The sequence below is a fragment of the Carassius auratus genome, chromosome 20 (assembly GCF_003368295.1).
Source record: "Carassius auratus strain Wakin chromosome 20, ASM336829v1, whole genome shotgun sequence".
Taxonomy (NCBI): Eukaryota; Metazoa; Chordata; class Actinopteri; order Cypriniformes; family Cyprinidae; genus Carassius; species Carassius auratus.
In genome coordinates this window covers 18,089,358-18,103,722 of record NC_039262.1, presented here as the reverse complement: position 1 = coordinate 18,103,722, position 14,365 = coordinate 18,089,358, and the positions used below count along the sequence as shown (strand labels likewise).

Here is a 14,365-nt window from a genome sequence, read left to right as displayed (position 1 = left end):
AATAAAATGTTCGCTGGTTGTGAATACATGACTTTGGATCAGAAATCTCATAGATGATTGTGGGTGTGACCACACGTTTGTTGTTTAAAGAAGCAGCTGCTCCGGTGCCAGATCTCCTGTCACAGCGTGCATTTCCATCAATTCTCATGAAAGCCTTTATTCCCGAGATGTACACACACATATAGGATGACTCTTGCCTCGCAGGACCCGAAGCACTTTCTTTCCTTCTCTGTGGTTAGTTACGTACACCATGTAGCCTACTTCAGGAAATCGTCTGTAAGTGAACGGCAGTTTAACTCTTTTATCAGCTTGGATGTGTGTTTGTGGTTATTTGCGCATAATGCTTAGAAGTCAAAGTGTCAAAATGGTTTTATATGTGTGTGTGTGGGAAAACTTTTTCATATGCGCTCTCATGCGCAGGCCTCCATTGTGTGAGGCTTCCTCTGGCTCGTCTCTCCAGCCAGCATGGAAATGGCCAAACGAGTGGTGTTTATTTGGTCAACGGTAAAGTCCAGGCATATGTAACACTCATTCATATACATACACTCACTCACACACACAGTCTCCTCATCTGTGTCAATTCAAGCTGGGCAATCCCACATTTCTTGGATTCAGCAAATGTGATTATGCCTTTACCTTCACCAGAGATGGACAGATTTTTGACAGATGTTGTAATGCTAACTTTTGAATTCTGTTCCGTCTGTTACAGATCACTTGTTAAACCTGACGGAATTTAAGTAACCTGCAGTACAGTACAATGATGTTGACACGTCAGAGTCGAGCCACTCCTGTAGGATGCAAGTTTCATGACGCAAGCCATACGTAATCTGCAGAAATACAGTTTGGGGATTGGTTAAAATATATTTGTTAATGTATATAAAGTCTCTAATGTTGAAAAATACAAATATACAGTATTTATCAATGTTGAAAACAGTTGTGCTGCTATAGTATTTTCTTTTTATAAATGTGTTTACTGCCCAAAAACATCTTCCAATTTTTGACAATATTTTAGCATTTCTGCATTTTTTTTTTTTTTTTTTTAGAAAATGTGTGGATTTCTGTGACATAATTAAACTAATTATTATTAACAAAAAGAAAAAGTTAGCTAACCAAAGCGTCATATGAACAAACAATGTAATTAATGCATGTTCTCGACCACAGTGACATTATTAAATTAGCCAAAATATTCAATTAAATTCATTCTTTTTATTTTTATTTTTTTTATCTGTGGTACTCGAAATTCTGCAGGTCTAGATATCATCTCAGTCTGCTAATTACATATATTTCCCACTTTCTACAGTCTTTCTCTATTATTGTTTTTGTTAGGCATAAAAAGACCAATTCAACTAAAAAGTAACCTTTCAACAAAGTAATTTTCGACACTAATTTAACCAATTATAAAAAATACCTCCCTCCTAGCAAGCTCTGACTATAGCATAAAGAATTACATTTATTGCTGTAATCCTCATAAAACATTCCATTTGTATGACAATGACTTTTTGTGCCACATAGTTCTCTGTTTATTCCTGCTCACCTGCCTCAGTAAAATCTTACAACTAAAAGTCATATAGCTAATACTTAAATGTTATTATTATACAGGTGAATCATGCTTTTTTTTTTTCTTGGTGGCAGTAAAGTGGATTGATGATCTGGCAAAAGCCCAAAACACTGCGAATACAGAATACTCATCGTATTCTGAAATGAATGGAGGAGTCTGTTTCGCTGCTATTTTGGTGTCTTTCATGTTGCCAAGTTTGAGCTCGTTAATCCGTGCAACTGAGTTTCATTGTTTGAGAGTGTGATTGATGATGCAGATTGCACTTTCTAACAAAGAGACATTGCCGAAAGCCTTCGTTGTATTTTTGAGGGCAAACTGGAACGTGTGGCACTTTCACAAAAAGACTACAAAACTGAAAATCATGAAAAGGAAGCCTTTTATTTATTTAACATCATTTTTTTAACAAATGGTCTGTGAAAAGAGCTAGGTGTGTATGTGTGTGAGAGACAGTGTTTTTCTTAATTTTTTTCTTGGTTCAAATATTAATGGAACAATCAGTTGTGTTATTTTGCGAAACATTATGATATTTTTACTTTAATTATTACTTTACTCTGAAGATTCTTAAACAAGGAGTAACCTAGTAACAATTTAGACAAACATCCAACTAATATTTAAGGGGGGAAAATGGTTCTATGAATGTTTAAATAATGTTTTTGTGATAATATTTCGAAAACTGATGAAACATAACCAAAAAAATATTATAGATTGGTACCTTGAGCTTTGGAAGTTTGAACTTATGTTCTTTCTTATTGACAAATTTTAAGTTTTCTATACATTTAAGAATTATTTTTTTTTTTTTTTTGGAATATCAGTGGCTTTTCTAGCATGGTTGAAGTGTCGAAGATTTTTAAATGTTTAAAACTAGCTACTTTTCATGGCTGGCTTAATTTTATAGTACATAAAAGTTTATCAGCATATCAAATAGGAAAGTCGTGTATAATGCAAAGAACATGTGTTCAGCATTTCAACAGTGATTTATCTTAACACTAAATACACAATCAGTGCTTGACAGTTTTATTTGTGTGTTTTATGATCTTAAAATAGAGCAGGCCATGCCTTGCGTAAAATCAAAATACAACACGCTTTCATCAGTGCACACAAAACAGTCTTTGAGTCCACCACTGGATCCTCTTATCAGATATGCTTTCTGCACTCAATAGCCTTGTACTGTATGCCTGAAAGCAGTTTTGAAAGTGTTTTGTCACAATTGTTCAGTTGGCTAACTCAAAGTGGAAATTGATTATTAGCCCCATGCTGATCTGAGGCCATCTTATCCAATCAAGTATCTGCGTCGTTGTGATCTCAGGAGCAGATGGGTTTGATGTGTGCAAGCTGATGACCTGTTAGCGCTGCTGTTTATCTTGGCATGTCAGCCATAAAAAAAAGTCATGAGTCATTTCCTCCCTGCAGGTAATAAACACTCCTACGCCTTACTCATCAGCATTTACACAGAATATCCACACATCTTCATTTAGCAGGAAATGTTTAGAGTTTCCCGTAAGAGGGGACCGACTGTTAAAAAGGGGAAAAAGACAAGTTCTGGCAAGACATTTGATGGGAGGAAAAATGGGAGTGAGTGAGGGCATCTTCGTATGAAAGTAATTGTAAGCGCTGAGGGCAGAGATTATCATTTGAGAGATGAGGAAAGGAATGGGCTTGGTTAAGAACTGGAAAAGCAAGCCCAGACCTGATCTGAAACCGCTACAGTATGTGAGTTACATGACAGACTGCAGATCTTCCATAAGCAAAGCTCCTTGTTAACTCACAATGGGTTCAGTAGGCTGGGCTGATTATTCCATTGCATTCACTCCAGCGTAAGGGTGCAGATAATTCAGCAGGGATAGTTTGCACATACGAAAATATATATTCTGTCATCATTTTCTCACCCTCATGTTGTTTCAAACCCATATCACGTTATTTCTTCCATGGAACACTCATCAAGATGTTTTTGTGTTTTCATTGGAGTTTTTTTTTTTTTTTCTTTTTTTTTTTGCGCAAGAGAAGACATGACTGAAAGGAAAATAAACACTTTCTAATAATAGAATTGTTTATAGGAGTGTAAGATGTGTTAGTCTTGTGCTTAAAGGGGCAGTTCAGCCAAAAATGAATATTCTGTCATCATTTACTCACCCTCATGTTGTTCCAAACCTGTATTTCCTTCTTCCCTTGAGAATAAAAGATATTTTGAAGAATAATCAAAAAGTTGACAGTAGCCATTGCTTTCCACGTTATGGAAAAAAAAGTTTGTGGAAACAATGGAAGTGTTGCCCTTTTTCTGTAGATTTGTTCGGCAAATCCTTCCTTCCTTTTAGTATACATATTTTTTCTTACATATTAATAGTGCAAATTATCTACAATAAACAAAGGAATTACACCAATTCAATTATCATTTGAGGTCATTACACCCTCCTTCACACATAAAAAATTAATAATAATTTTTTTTTTTACTATTTCTGGGTAAATATTTAAAAAGTAAGTTCCATTTACAATGTAAACAATACACAGCTTAACAATACAATCAACATCTTCTACTTCCATACAATTGTGACATTACTTCAATTATCTACGTGTTGAGAGGTGTCTTGTCTTTAGGTTCGCTGGTGGACCCCCCAAAACATACTGTAATGACAAGTGGACACAACCATATACACTTCAACAATGTACCGGCACATTTTCAAAGTCACTTTAGCACTACATTAATCTCTGAGCATTTCATCCAGCCTTTCAAATATCTCTTAAGCTGGCAAAAGTATAATTCTGCTGTAGAGCATTACTACGACTGTAGAATTACAATACCCTGAACTGTTTATAACCCACTTAACAAAAATATCCCTTTGAACTTAACTATTTCAACACTTACTTAGAATAAAGGATAAAGATTCAGGTGATCAGTACTAAGCTGAGGTTGTACACAGCAGGTTATCACATCAGTATTTCCACCACAAACACTCCAGTTCACAGGTCGAAGTGTGGGCTCACCCAGGGTGTCAAACAAGTAGAGATTCCTAAGCCGCATGTTTAAGGCAGAAATTTTCCTCATAGGTTCTGATGCAAAGTCAACCTCTTAATGTTCTGCTTCTTCTATGGATCCTTCCTCCTGCTCCTCCCCTTGAAAATCTCACAGTACCTTATCATCAGATTCCTCTGGGTGCCCCTCTAGGTGACAGGTTCTTCAGTGGCAGGTTCTTTCTCAGGTTTTCTGTTTCTCTCCCATCATCTAGGTTGGAATTCTGCTGCACGTGGATGCAGATATGTTCCTGTTCTCTGCATTGGAATCCACAAGTCAAACTCTTCATCACAGGAACTGTCCGTGCTGTCATAGTGAGTATTCCATTGTGGTTGTGCATCATGTTTTGACCTGTTGCTCTGACCTCCTTTTCTTTCCGAAGGAACATCGGCTGTCCACTGCTCATTAACCAGGTAAGGACAAGGTAATAGAAAGTTTTGGTGTAGCACTCTTTCCTTTCCAGTCCCATCCAGTGGTACTACTTCATACACTGGGCCATCCTCTCCTCTCCTTCCTTTCACCACTTATGTTTGTTTTTCCCAATACGTTCCTTTCCTATAGGCTGCCTCTTTCTGACAGGTTCCTCACCAATACATGATCACCTGGCTCCAAGACAGAACTCAGTGCCTTCCATTTGTAATTCCTCTACCCCATTGCAGCAGCCTTCTCCATGTTCTTTGTTGCAATCTAATATGCTTTTTGCATCTTTAGACCTCTTCTATCTTTCAACATAGTCAGTATGAGACTGAGTGTTCTTAACTTGCTTTTTGGGGAGCACCAGATCAGTGGGGAGGACTGCCTCTCGACCAAAGAGGAGGAAGAACAGAGAAAATCCCATTGACTCGTGCACCATAGAATTATAGGTATGGACAACTTTGTTAAAGTGGTCTTCCCAATTCAACTTCTCTGTCTTCTCTAGGGTCCTCAACATCCCCCTATTGAACCTCTCTGTACGTGAATGCCTAATCCCAACCCAGATTGCACACGTATGTCTGCAAGATGTCTGTTAAAGATCTTTTGATCTGGAAAGCATCTGCTCTCTACAAACGTCTGACAGACGTCTTTCAGATGTCAGTTTTGCATACATTCCAAATCATAAACATCTTATAGACATCTAATACACATCTATTTGACGTCTGAAAAGGAAACGTCCTATAGACGTATTGAAGCGGAGCAAACACTCTAGATAGGTGGATCTTTGGGGGGAAACCAAAGTGCATGATGAAATCTTCAAAGATTTTCTTGGCTGCTGTCTTTCCAGACTTGTTTTTGGTAGTGTATGCCTGTGCAAACTTTGAAAAATGGTCTATGACCACGAGGATATACTCTGCTGCACCTCTACTTTTCTCCAGGTGGAGGTAAACGATCGAGACCATCTAAAATGGGGCCATTTTTTCAATGCTCTGGATTGGGGTTCTGGTGATCCATTTTGGCTTCTTCTATCTAAGGCATCGACACACTCTTGTTATAAAAAAAGAAACACAAGCTGCTGCCAATGAGGTGAGCCATGTCTTCATGTAAGTACTTGTATATTATCCTTTTCAAATTTTCTGGGAATACTAACTGAGTTTTAGTCATTATGTTTCTTTACATGATACCTTCCTCATCAATCTGCAGAGCCCCTTTCACACTGCACGCTGGACCCGGAAAATTGCTGGAACATTGCCGGGTTGCCTTCTGTGTGAACGCAAACACGTCCCGGGATTGATTCCAGGATTGATCCCAGGATTGATCCCGGGATGAGGACCAAGTAACATTGCCGAGTTATAGAGTTGTTTCTTTTTCAGCTGGGCATTCCTGATATCCAGACATGTTAGCCGTCGACCGGTCTCTGATCCACCCTTCCGCTCTTCAGGCACGACATCTATGTTGCAGGTGAATATTATGCCGATATCCAATCCATGTCTCCCCATCGCTGTGCTTTTAGGGCTTCTCTGATTGATTTCAGAACTTCTGGCTCACATTCCTGAGTAAGCTCTCTGACTGTGACTTCAATGGGCACTGGTCTCTATGACAAGAAGTCTGCATCCTGATTTGCCGTCCCTGGTCTATACTTCAAGGTGAAACTGTAGTCTGCAATATCCCATTGCCCCGCTGTGTTGAGCTTTGCAGTTTTCATGGCATATGTTGTTATAACGGGTTGTTATCACTGTAGACAGTGAAATGTGGTGCATGAAACAGGTAGTCATGGAAATGCTCTGTGATCATCCATTTGAGCCTCAGGAATTCCAGCTTCCTTTCGGCAGGGGTCAGAGTCCGAGACCCATAACCCACAACTTGGAGTTTGCCTCCCTGTCATTGGTACAGTACAGCTCCTAGCCCTTCTTCTGAAACATCCATGTGAAGAACAAATGGCTTATTGAAGTCTTGGTATGTCTCCCTGTCCACTCTACTGGCTATGATGGGTGTGTTTGAGAGAAAGAAATTCCTTTCTTTCCTGACAAGCCAATTTCAACCTCAAAATGTACACTTTTAAAAAAATACTAAAAAAATAAAAAAATATAAAAAAAAAACGCTTCTTTCTGATTTTCCTCGAAAGTTGTGCTGCCAACTTTTGTCACTGGTTTCCGTGACGGGTCACATTTTGAATTTTTCTGTCTGTTTTGGCACATTCTGATTCTATTACCATGACTTTCACATGTTTTTCTGGTGCAGTTCCCATAACCCCCACATTTAGGTTGAGCAGTTCACACAAACTTCTTAGTTGCAAAGCGGAAGTTATTTACTCTCAATTTAATTTAGCATAGCCTCCCACACAGCCAATATTATTGCCACTCACTGAACAGTCTCATGTATATTTGTCCACCATTTCACAGATCTTTAATATTAAAGATCTTTCCCCTCGCGCTGAATTCCAAGGCCATTTCATCACTCGCTGGCCACTCCATTGCTGCATTTCCTGCTTTCTTCCTTTTGAAATCTGTCAAAAACTGAGCAGAAACATCAGTTTTATGTTGCCCCATGAACAATGACAACCTTTGCTTTTCTGTAGATGTATTCACCCGGTTGTTGTTTTTTTTTTTTTTTTAAATAATTATTTGAGGTCATTACAGAAGTCGATGGCTACCGGCAACAAACACACACATATCAAAATATATTATATTGTGTTCAACAGAAGAACAACTCATAAAGTTTCAGAATGAGGTGTCAAAACTCGGTGCTGGAGGGCCGGTGTCCTGCAGAGTTTAGCTCCAACTTGCCTCAACACACCTGCCACACCAGCTTGATAATCTGCTTTAGATGTGTTTAATAAATACACTAGCATTCAAATTCAAAGATCAATAAAAATATTATAATTATTATAATTTATTTATTTTTTCCACAAATTAAAACTTTTATACAGCAAGAATGCATTGCATTGAACAAAGGTGACAGTAAGGACATTTCTAATGTTACAAATGTAATTGTTTTTATGCCTTAGAAAATGACTTAAAATTGCCACAGCACTGTTTTTATGGTGTAATGGCTGCTTAAAATTCAGCCATCACAGAATTAAATTACATTTCAATATTAATATATTAAATCACCATAAATATATTTATAAACAAAAGTTATGTTCCATTGTTAGAATATTTGTTTTTACAGTATTTTCACAGTATTTAGATGCAGCCTTGCATGTTGAGCATAAGAGACTTCTTTCAAAAAAAATAAAAAAATAAATAAACAATTAGAAAATCTTACCAAACCCAAACTTTTGAATCAAGCAAAATGTGAAACTTGACGGCTGTGAGCATCATGCAATTTTATTTCTATGAAAAAATTTCATTCATGTTGATTCAAATATAGCATGTCAAGATTGTGGTGGATTTGCATTAACTCTTCTTTTGGTTTATAATAACATGAAATTGAGTAAATATTACCAAACTATAATTTTTAAAGGAACAGTTCACCCAAAAATGAAAATTCTGTCTTACATTTCTCACCCTCGTGTCGTTCCAAACCCATAAGACTTTTGTTCATCTTCGGAACACAAATCAAAGGGATCATACTTTGTTAAAAAGAACATTTTGTGTTTTTGGTATAATGAAATGTTTATGCGGTTTAAGGTTAAAAACACATTATTTTCCAGAAAGTATACATTATTGTTTCTCCTCTATGCCCCGCCTTTCTGAAACGCATAGTTTTTTCAAAGGTCATTGGTCTGAAAAGTGAGGTGTGCTGTGATTGGCCAGCGATCTGGTGCTTTGTGATTGGCAGAATATCTCAAGCATGTGATGGAAATGTTACGCTGCTTGCTATACTGTGATGGCAATTCATACATTCACGGATTTGTGCTGCACAGGATCTTCACACAAAATAAATACAATTTAAATTCAGATCTCGCACACTTCAATGCACTTTAAATGGAACATATACATTCACTTCAAACTTGAATAATGGCATAATATCCTGTGATGTCATTTGCAGGGCAGTTACGTTCGAATAGAACAAATGTCTGAAGTACAAAATGTGCAGAGCAGGGGGGTCGTGAGGACTGGAATGGAGAACTGCTGCTCTACACTGCTCAAAACTTGTGTTTAAATCATTATTGACAAATTCTTTGCATATGTAAATGTACTTACAAACTGTGAGTCAGAACAGCCGGCATCATAGTCTTCTCTCCCAGGATCAGGAAACAGTCCTCCATAAAATGCACTTCACACATCTGAATATTTGGGGTGAACTGTTCTGGAACCGTGTTGTAAATACAACTTAACCACTGATTTCTAGTTGTGTCCTCTTTTGGAAGATATTTCACAACGAAATAGCGTCTCCATGACATGGGGCTGGCAGCAACAGCAAGAATCAAAGGTATGTCTTCTTTCTTTGCATGGACATCTGGGTGGCATTATGCAAATCTTCCCACATCGTGATGTAGACATGTGGGGGCATGTTTAAACGAGGCATTTTAGGAGGGCGGGGACGAGTCTTAACTTTTATAAAGAATATCTATTTGGGTTTAAGACTTTAGTCTTTCCAACTTTACAGATCTTTTCTATGCACCCAGAACTTGTAACACTCCAAATGGAAAGGAAAACATGAAAAGATATATTTGATGAATATATGGGTCAAATATGACCCTGCAAAGACAACAATTCAATTACCATGTTCAAAGCCCAGACTGTTAAGATGTTAAGTGTACGTAACTTGAAGTGTACTGGTTCAACCGTAATTTTATGAAGCTACGAGAATACTTTTTTAGTCAAAAACTATTTAAAAATCTATGTCAGAATGCCAGTTCCTGCATCAGCAGCACAACATACATGCATCCTGATACTCTCGTGGGCTACCTTTCTGGGCTTTGAATGTGTCAGTTGTATTGCTGCCTATGGAGGGTCAGAAAGCACTTGTATTTCATCCAAAATATCTTAATTTGTGTTCTAAAAATGAAAGAAGGTTTTACGAGTTTAGAACAACATGGGCGTGAGTAATTAATGACTGAATTTTTATTTTGGGTGAACTACCCTACCCCTTTTAAACTCCTTTTCCTATGTTGTTGGGTAGGGAAGGATGGTTTATACTACAAGATGCAGGCCCTACATTGCAGGGTAATGTCAATTTGACACTATGTAAAGTTAAGAGTGACAATTTGACCCCAGCAGGCCATAATAATCAGTAAATATGGCGATGATCATGGGTCATGCTGAAAGGTCCATCCATCCTAACACCCTGATGTGATTGTGCATAGGTACGTTTTCTTTCATAAATAACATTTGCAAGTCATTTCTGGCAGTACGATGTGTCACATCCTATCTATTTGCTGCTTACACATGCCAGTCTGATAAGACTTCTTTGTTTTCCCCTGTTCCCCAAAACGCTTCGGAACGGGCACATCCTGTATATGAAAAAAAAATGCAGTTCCCGGTCGGAAAAGCTGTGGAAGTATGCAGAAAAGAGTAGTGGGACAATAGGCCGGATCTACGGCAGTTCCTAAAGCCTCGATGTTCTGAAGCACTTCTGTTTATTTCACACATTAATCTAATGCAAATAGCCAGGCAGGAACAAACAGTCTTTTGTGGGAGAGGAAACTGGTTCATAAACTCAACTCAACAAAACAATAAATAAATAAATGTAAAAATTTTATATGAAGACATGGACTTATTTGGAAGAGGAAGCATTTCCATCGTTTTCTGTAAGATAAAATAAATGAAAATATAATTAAATTCGATATATATATATATATATATATATATATATATATATATATATATATATATATATATATATATATATATATATATATAGGGTCTGAATCTTCCTTGTTTGGCCCATTTATTTTTCGTGAGTTATACAATGTCATAACTCCCAGGTCATTCACTCTCACAATCAGTCCATAGACTGACGTCTCTTTATTCAAGGTCAAGGCCACAGCCATGACAACACAACAATTGCAAAAATAACACAGAATCCCCATGTCATCTCTCATTGTTATTTTATTCCCGAACAGTGCAAACACAGGTATAAAAGATCTCAATATGAAATTTACATTCACATAGAACCATCGCAATAAATGCAACCCCAAAAATAGCACAAATATTACAAATCATCAATAAAATACTCTTTTCGTTTACTCTACAATATATTTAATACGTACAATAATTTTGACCCGTATCAAATATGAAAATATCTAATCGACATGAAAATCTATTCTATGATTTTACTGTGCACACTTTATGCAGTAATAAAGTTAATATATCATTAATGTTCATAACAGCAGTAAGTTAGGCCACTTTAGTCAAAATAGATCATATTAAGCTATATCAAATAGAACCATTTAGCTGTTTGGCTACATCTGTTGGATCATAGAATCTGAAATATTCAGTGATACGATAAGCATTTTGGCATTTTGCATTCATATTCATTAAAGAAAAAAAGAAAAATCTATGTATATGAAACTCGAATGAACAGCTCCTTACTTTACGTTAATAAATATGCGAAATTCCGTACATGGCAAATGAAGCTAAATGCAGCGAAAAATAGAATCAGAGAGAGCATTCCTGAATATGTAGCTTAACATGTATTAAACGTCGAAAAATATAAAGGAATAGCCCATTTGCGAGTCGGTATTGAGCCCCATGTGGTTCAATCCGTCCATATGAGAGTTAAGTTCGAAACGGAACCGAATGCACACATTGTTGCAAAGTTGCGCTAGAAAAGAACACCGTTTGATATGTTGGTAACCGTATGTGTTGGCACATATTCAAAGAAATACACTTTCTCCAACAGACCCTGGATAAAAAGGCAGTCACTTCAAGAGCTTGACAAGGCGCCAATGCTACAAAACTCCCAGAAAGCTTTGCCCACAGCACCACACACGGACCAGGTAAGCAGATACACCGTCAGATAATGAAGAAAAAGATGGTTCGTTTCATCAAGGCCATTTTTCTGGGCTCATGCAGTGCTACTAAAGCATGTTTCGCAACATATCTTCAACACTTTTCACCCTCAGTTGTGTTTTTGCAATAGGCATGCATTAGAGACACAAATCAGTTATCAAATAGAGCGACGTGACAGAATTACGGCATGCTGAGAGGGACATGCAGAACGGCATGCTTGAAGCCAAACTTCTTTCGCTAGGCATCATGGGAAATCTATCAAAGATACAGTAATAGCACAGAAAAAAAATAACAAATAAAAGATCATTCTGAAATCCGAAATGAGGCTTGTGAGGCTTTCCAAACCGAGAGCAGGTTTGAGACGTTCACATGCTCCGAAACAGATGCACTAAAATCCAGATGTTTAACCTAAGATCTAGAGAGTACATGACACATCCAGCACTAAAATATCATGCATGTTCAACCGTGTGGGAAAGATCGTTCTGCAAGCACAGTGAGAGATGCTACCTTTGATAGGAGAATCTGAAAGCGAAGTGCCACCACCGACAAAATGGAATAAATGTATATTAAGCCACTTGATTACATACTGGAAGCCAATCTGGTTGCTTTTTGTGAATAGTATTATCGGTGACAGCCTTGATTGTGCTGGCTTCTCAATTGTACTGGTATTTCACTTCACCGACTCTTAAATGCAATGGGATCGCTTGTCGTGTTATTACTGGAAAGGATTTCCCAGAGGGCAAAGGGCAGCAGCAAGTGCATACAGATGTTTTGTCCAAGCACCAAGTGCGTACACACATCACATACAGGAAAACTGTGCTGAATCAACCCACGCAAAGTTAAACATTTACCCACGTCACAGACTCGACCGAGTTTCTGTAAATGATTACAAAACAGGATAGCGTTCACATTCGCTAGTAAATCATTGCAGTCTCTGATTCACTGCGGTTGTTTAGTATTTCTGCCTCTCTCTCTCTGCAACCGCAGACGAGTGCTTGAAACCCGAAGAGCTGGGAATAACTTTGCTATCAGGTCTGTAAAACCCGTGACGTGTTCCTCATGTAAACAATTTATCCAAAGCAGATCTCAATATGAGCAACCAGCTTTTCTTTTGTCTCGGTGGGAAAAACCCGACATGTGCTCCGTCGTCTCAGAAACTGTCCTGACTCAGTCTCGTACGAAATACAGCGCTGTTTTAAAATGAAATGTTTGGTCCTCACCATTCACATGTTCAAAATATTCACCACCGTGGCATCTCTTGACATTTTCAGATGCAAGATAACACAGACGCACACACACACACACACACTCACACAAGGTGGGTACTTGTCTCCTCGGCTGGTGTGAAGCTGCCTTTTGCAGTAGATCGCATGCTCCCATTTAGGAGACCCTGATATCCTGTTTGTCGGGGAAGACTCATTAAAACACATGCATACGTGGACACAGAAAGACATACTTGCTTATTATGTACTTGCGTAAAGGGGGAGGACCTTTCTCGGTTTGGCACATTTGAACGTGCAAAGACTGTCTCGTCTCTCCTCGTTTTTCATCTCGCTCCTACCTTGAGCTCGGTTTCCCTCCCTGCCTCTGATTTAATAATGCATCAACTGATCACCGTAGAGCCCGTCTCCTTGTCGATCACACCTCCATGTCAACGGACACAGAGGGCAGGTACAGAATGCTGTTGTTTGGGGTGCTAATGTGCCCTACAGTGTGACTTTTCACCCCGTAGCTGCTGACAGCGGGCGCTGATCCCAGTTTGGTCCGGATGCAAGGGCTCGACCCACACTCAGGGATCTTGGATCGTGGGTGCTGTGCGCCTTGCGTGGTTCGGCCTTCCAGAAAGTAGGTGAGCATTTGACCTTTGCCCTTCACGCTGACCTGGCCGCGACACTGGAAGTGATAATAACTGGAGAGTAGGCGGAAGACGTCCTCGGTCACCTGGGATGAAGAGGCCAATGAAGTCAGATTTGTTTGTTTGAGTTGTGTGCTGGATTGTTTAAATGATGGTGTATTTGTTTCACCTGTATTTTTCCCTGAACTCCAGTGCTGTCCATTCTGCTGGCAACGTTGACGGTGTTTCCCCAAATGTCGTACTGAGGCCTGCGAGCCCCAATTACACCAGCAACTACTGGACCCACGTTGATACCTGATCAGTGATCAACAAAAATAAGATCAGATTTAATGTCCTTTTATCTGCCATATTTACATGTTAAACATATTTTGTTAAAAAATTAGGGTTGGTAAGATTTTTTAATTTTTAATTGTGATTTTTATTGCTTCTGTGTGTGTGCGCGTGTGTGTGTGTGTGTTTGTGTGTGTGTGTGTGTGTGTGTGCGTGTGTGTGTGTGTCAAACTTAAATTTATTCAGACACCTTCAACGTTTCTCACACTATCAGTTTATTTGATACAGTTTAGAAAATGGTAACACGCTATCAGTTTATTTGATACAGTTTAGAAAATGGTAACAAAATATGACAAGAA

The 14,365-nt window shown here is 38.4% G+C and overlaps 1 protein-coding gene across 1 annotated transcript in view; it reads right to left on the bottom strand.

Moving 5' to 3' along the window:
• Positions 1-12,852: 12,852 nt before the first annotated feature.
• The window catches only part of LOC113121087 (adenylate cyclase type 1-like), a 45,401-nt gene continuing 43,888 nt past the window's right edge, over positions 12,853-14,365 (bottom strand). Inside the window, exons 19-20 of the mRNA XM_026291325.1 lie at positions 13,906-14,030; positions 12,853-13,822 (exon numbers count right to left, since the gene is read on the bottom strand). Of these exons, the coding sequence (XP_026147110.1) occupies positions 13,520-13,822; positions 13,906-14,030 (428 nt within the window). The 3' untranslated portion in view covers positions 12,853-13,519. The remainder of the gene's footprint in view (positions 13,823-13,905; positions 14,031-14,365) is intronic.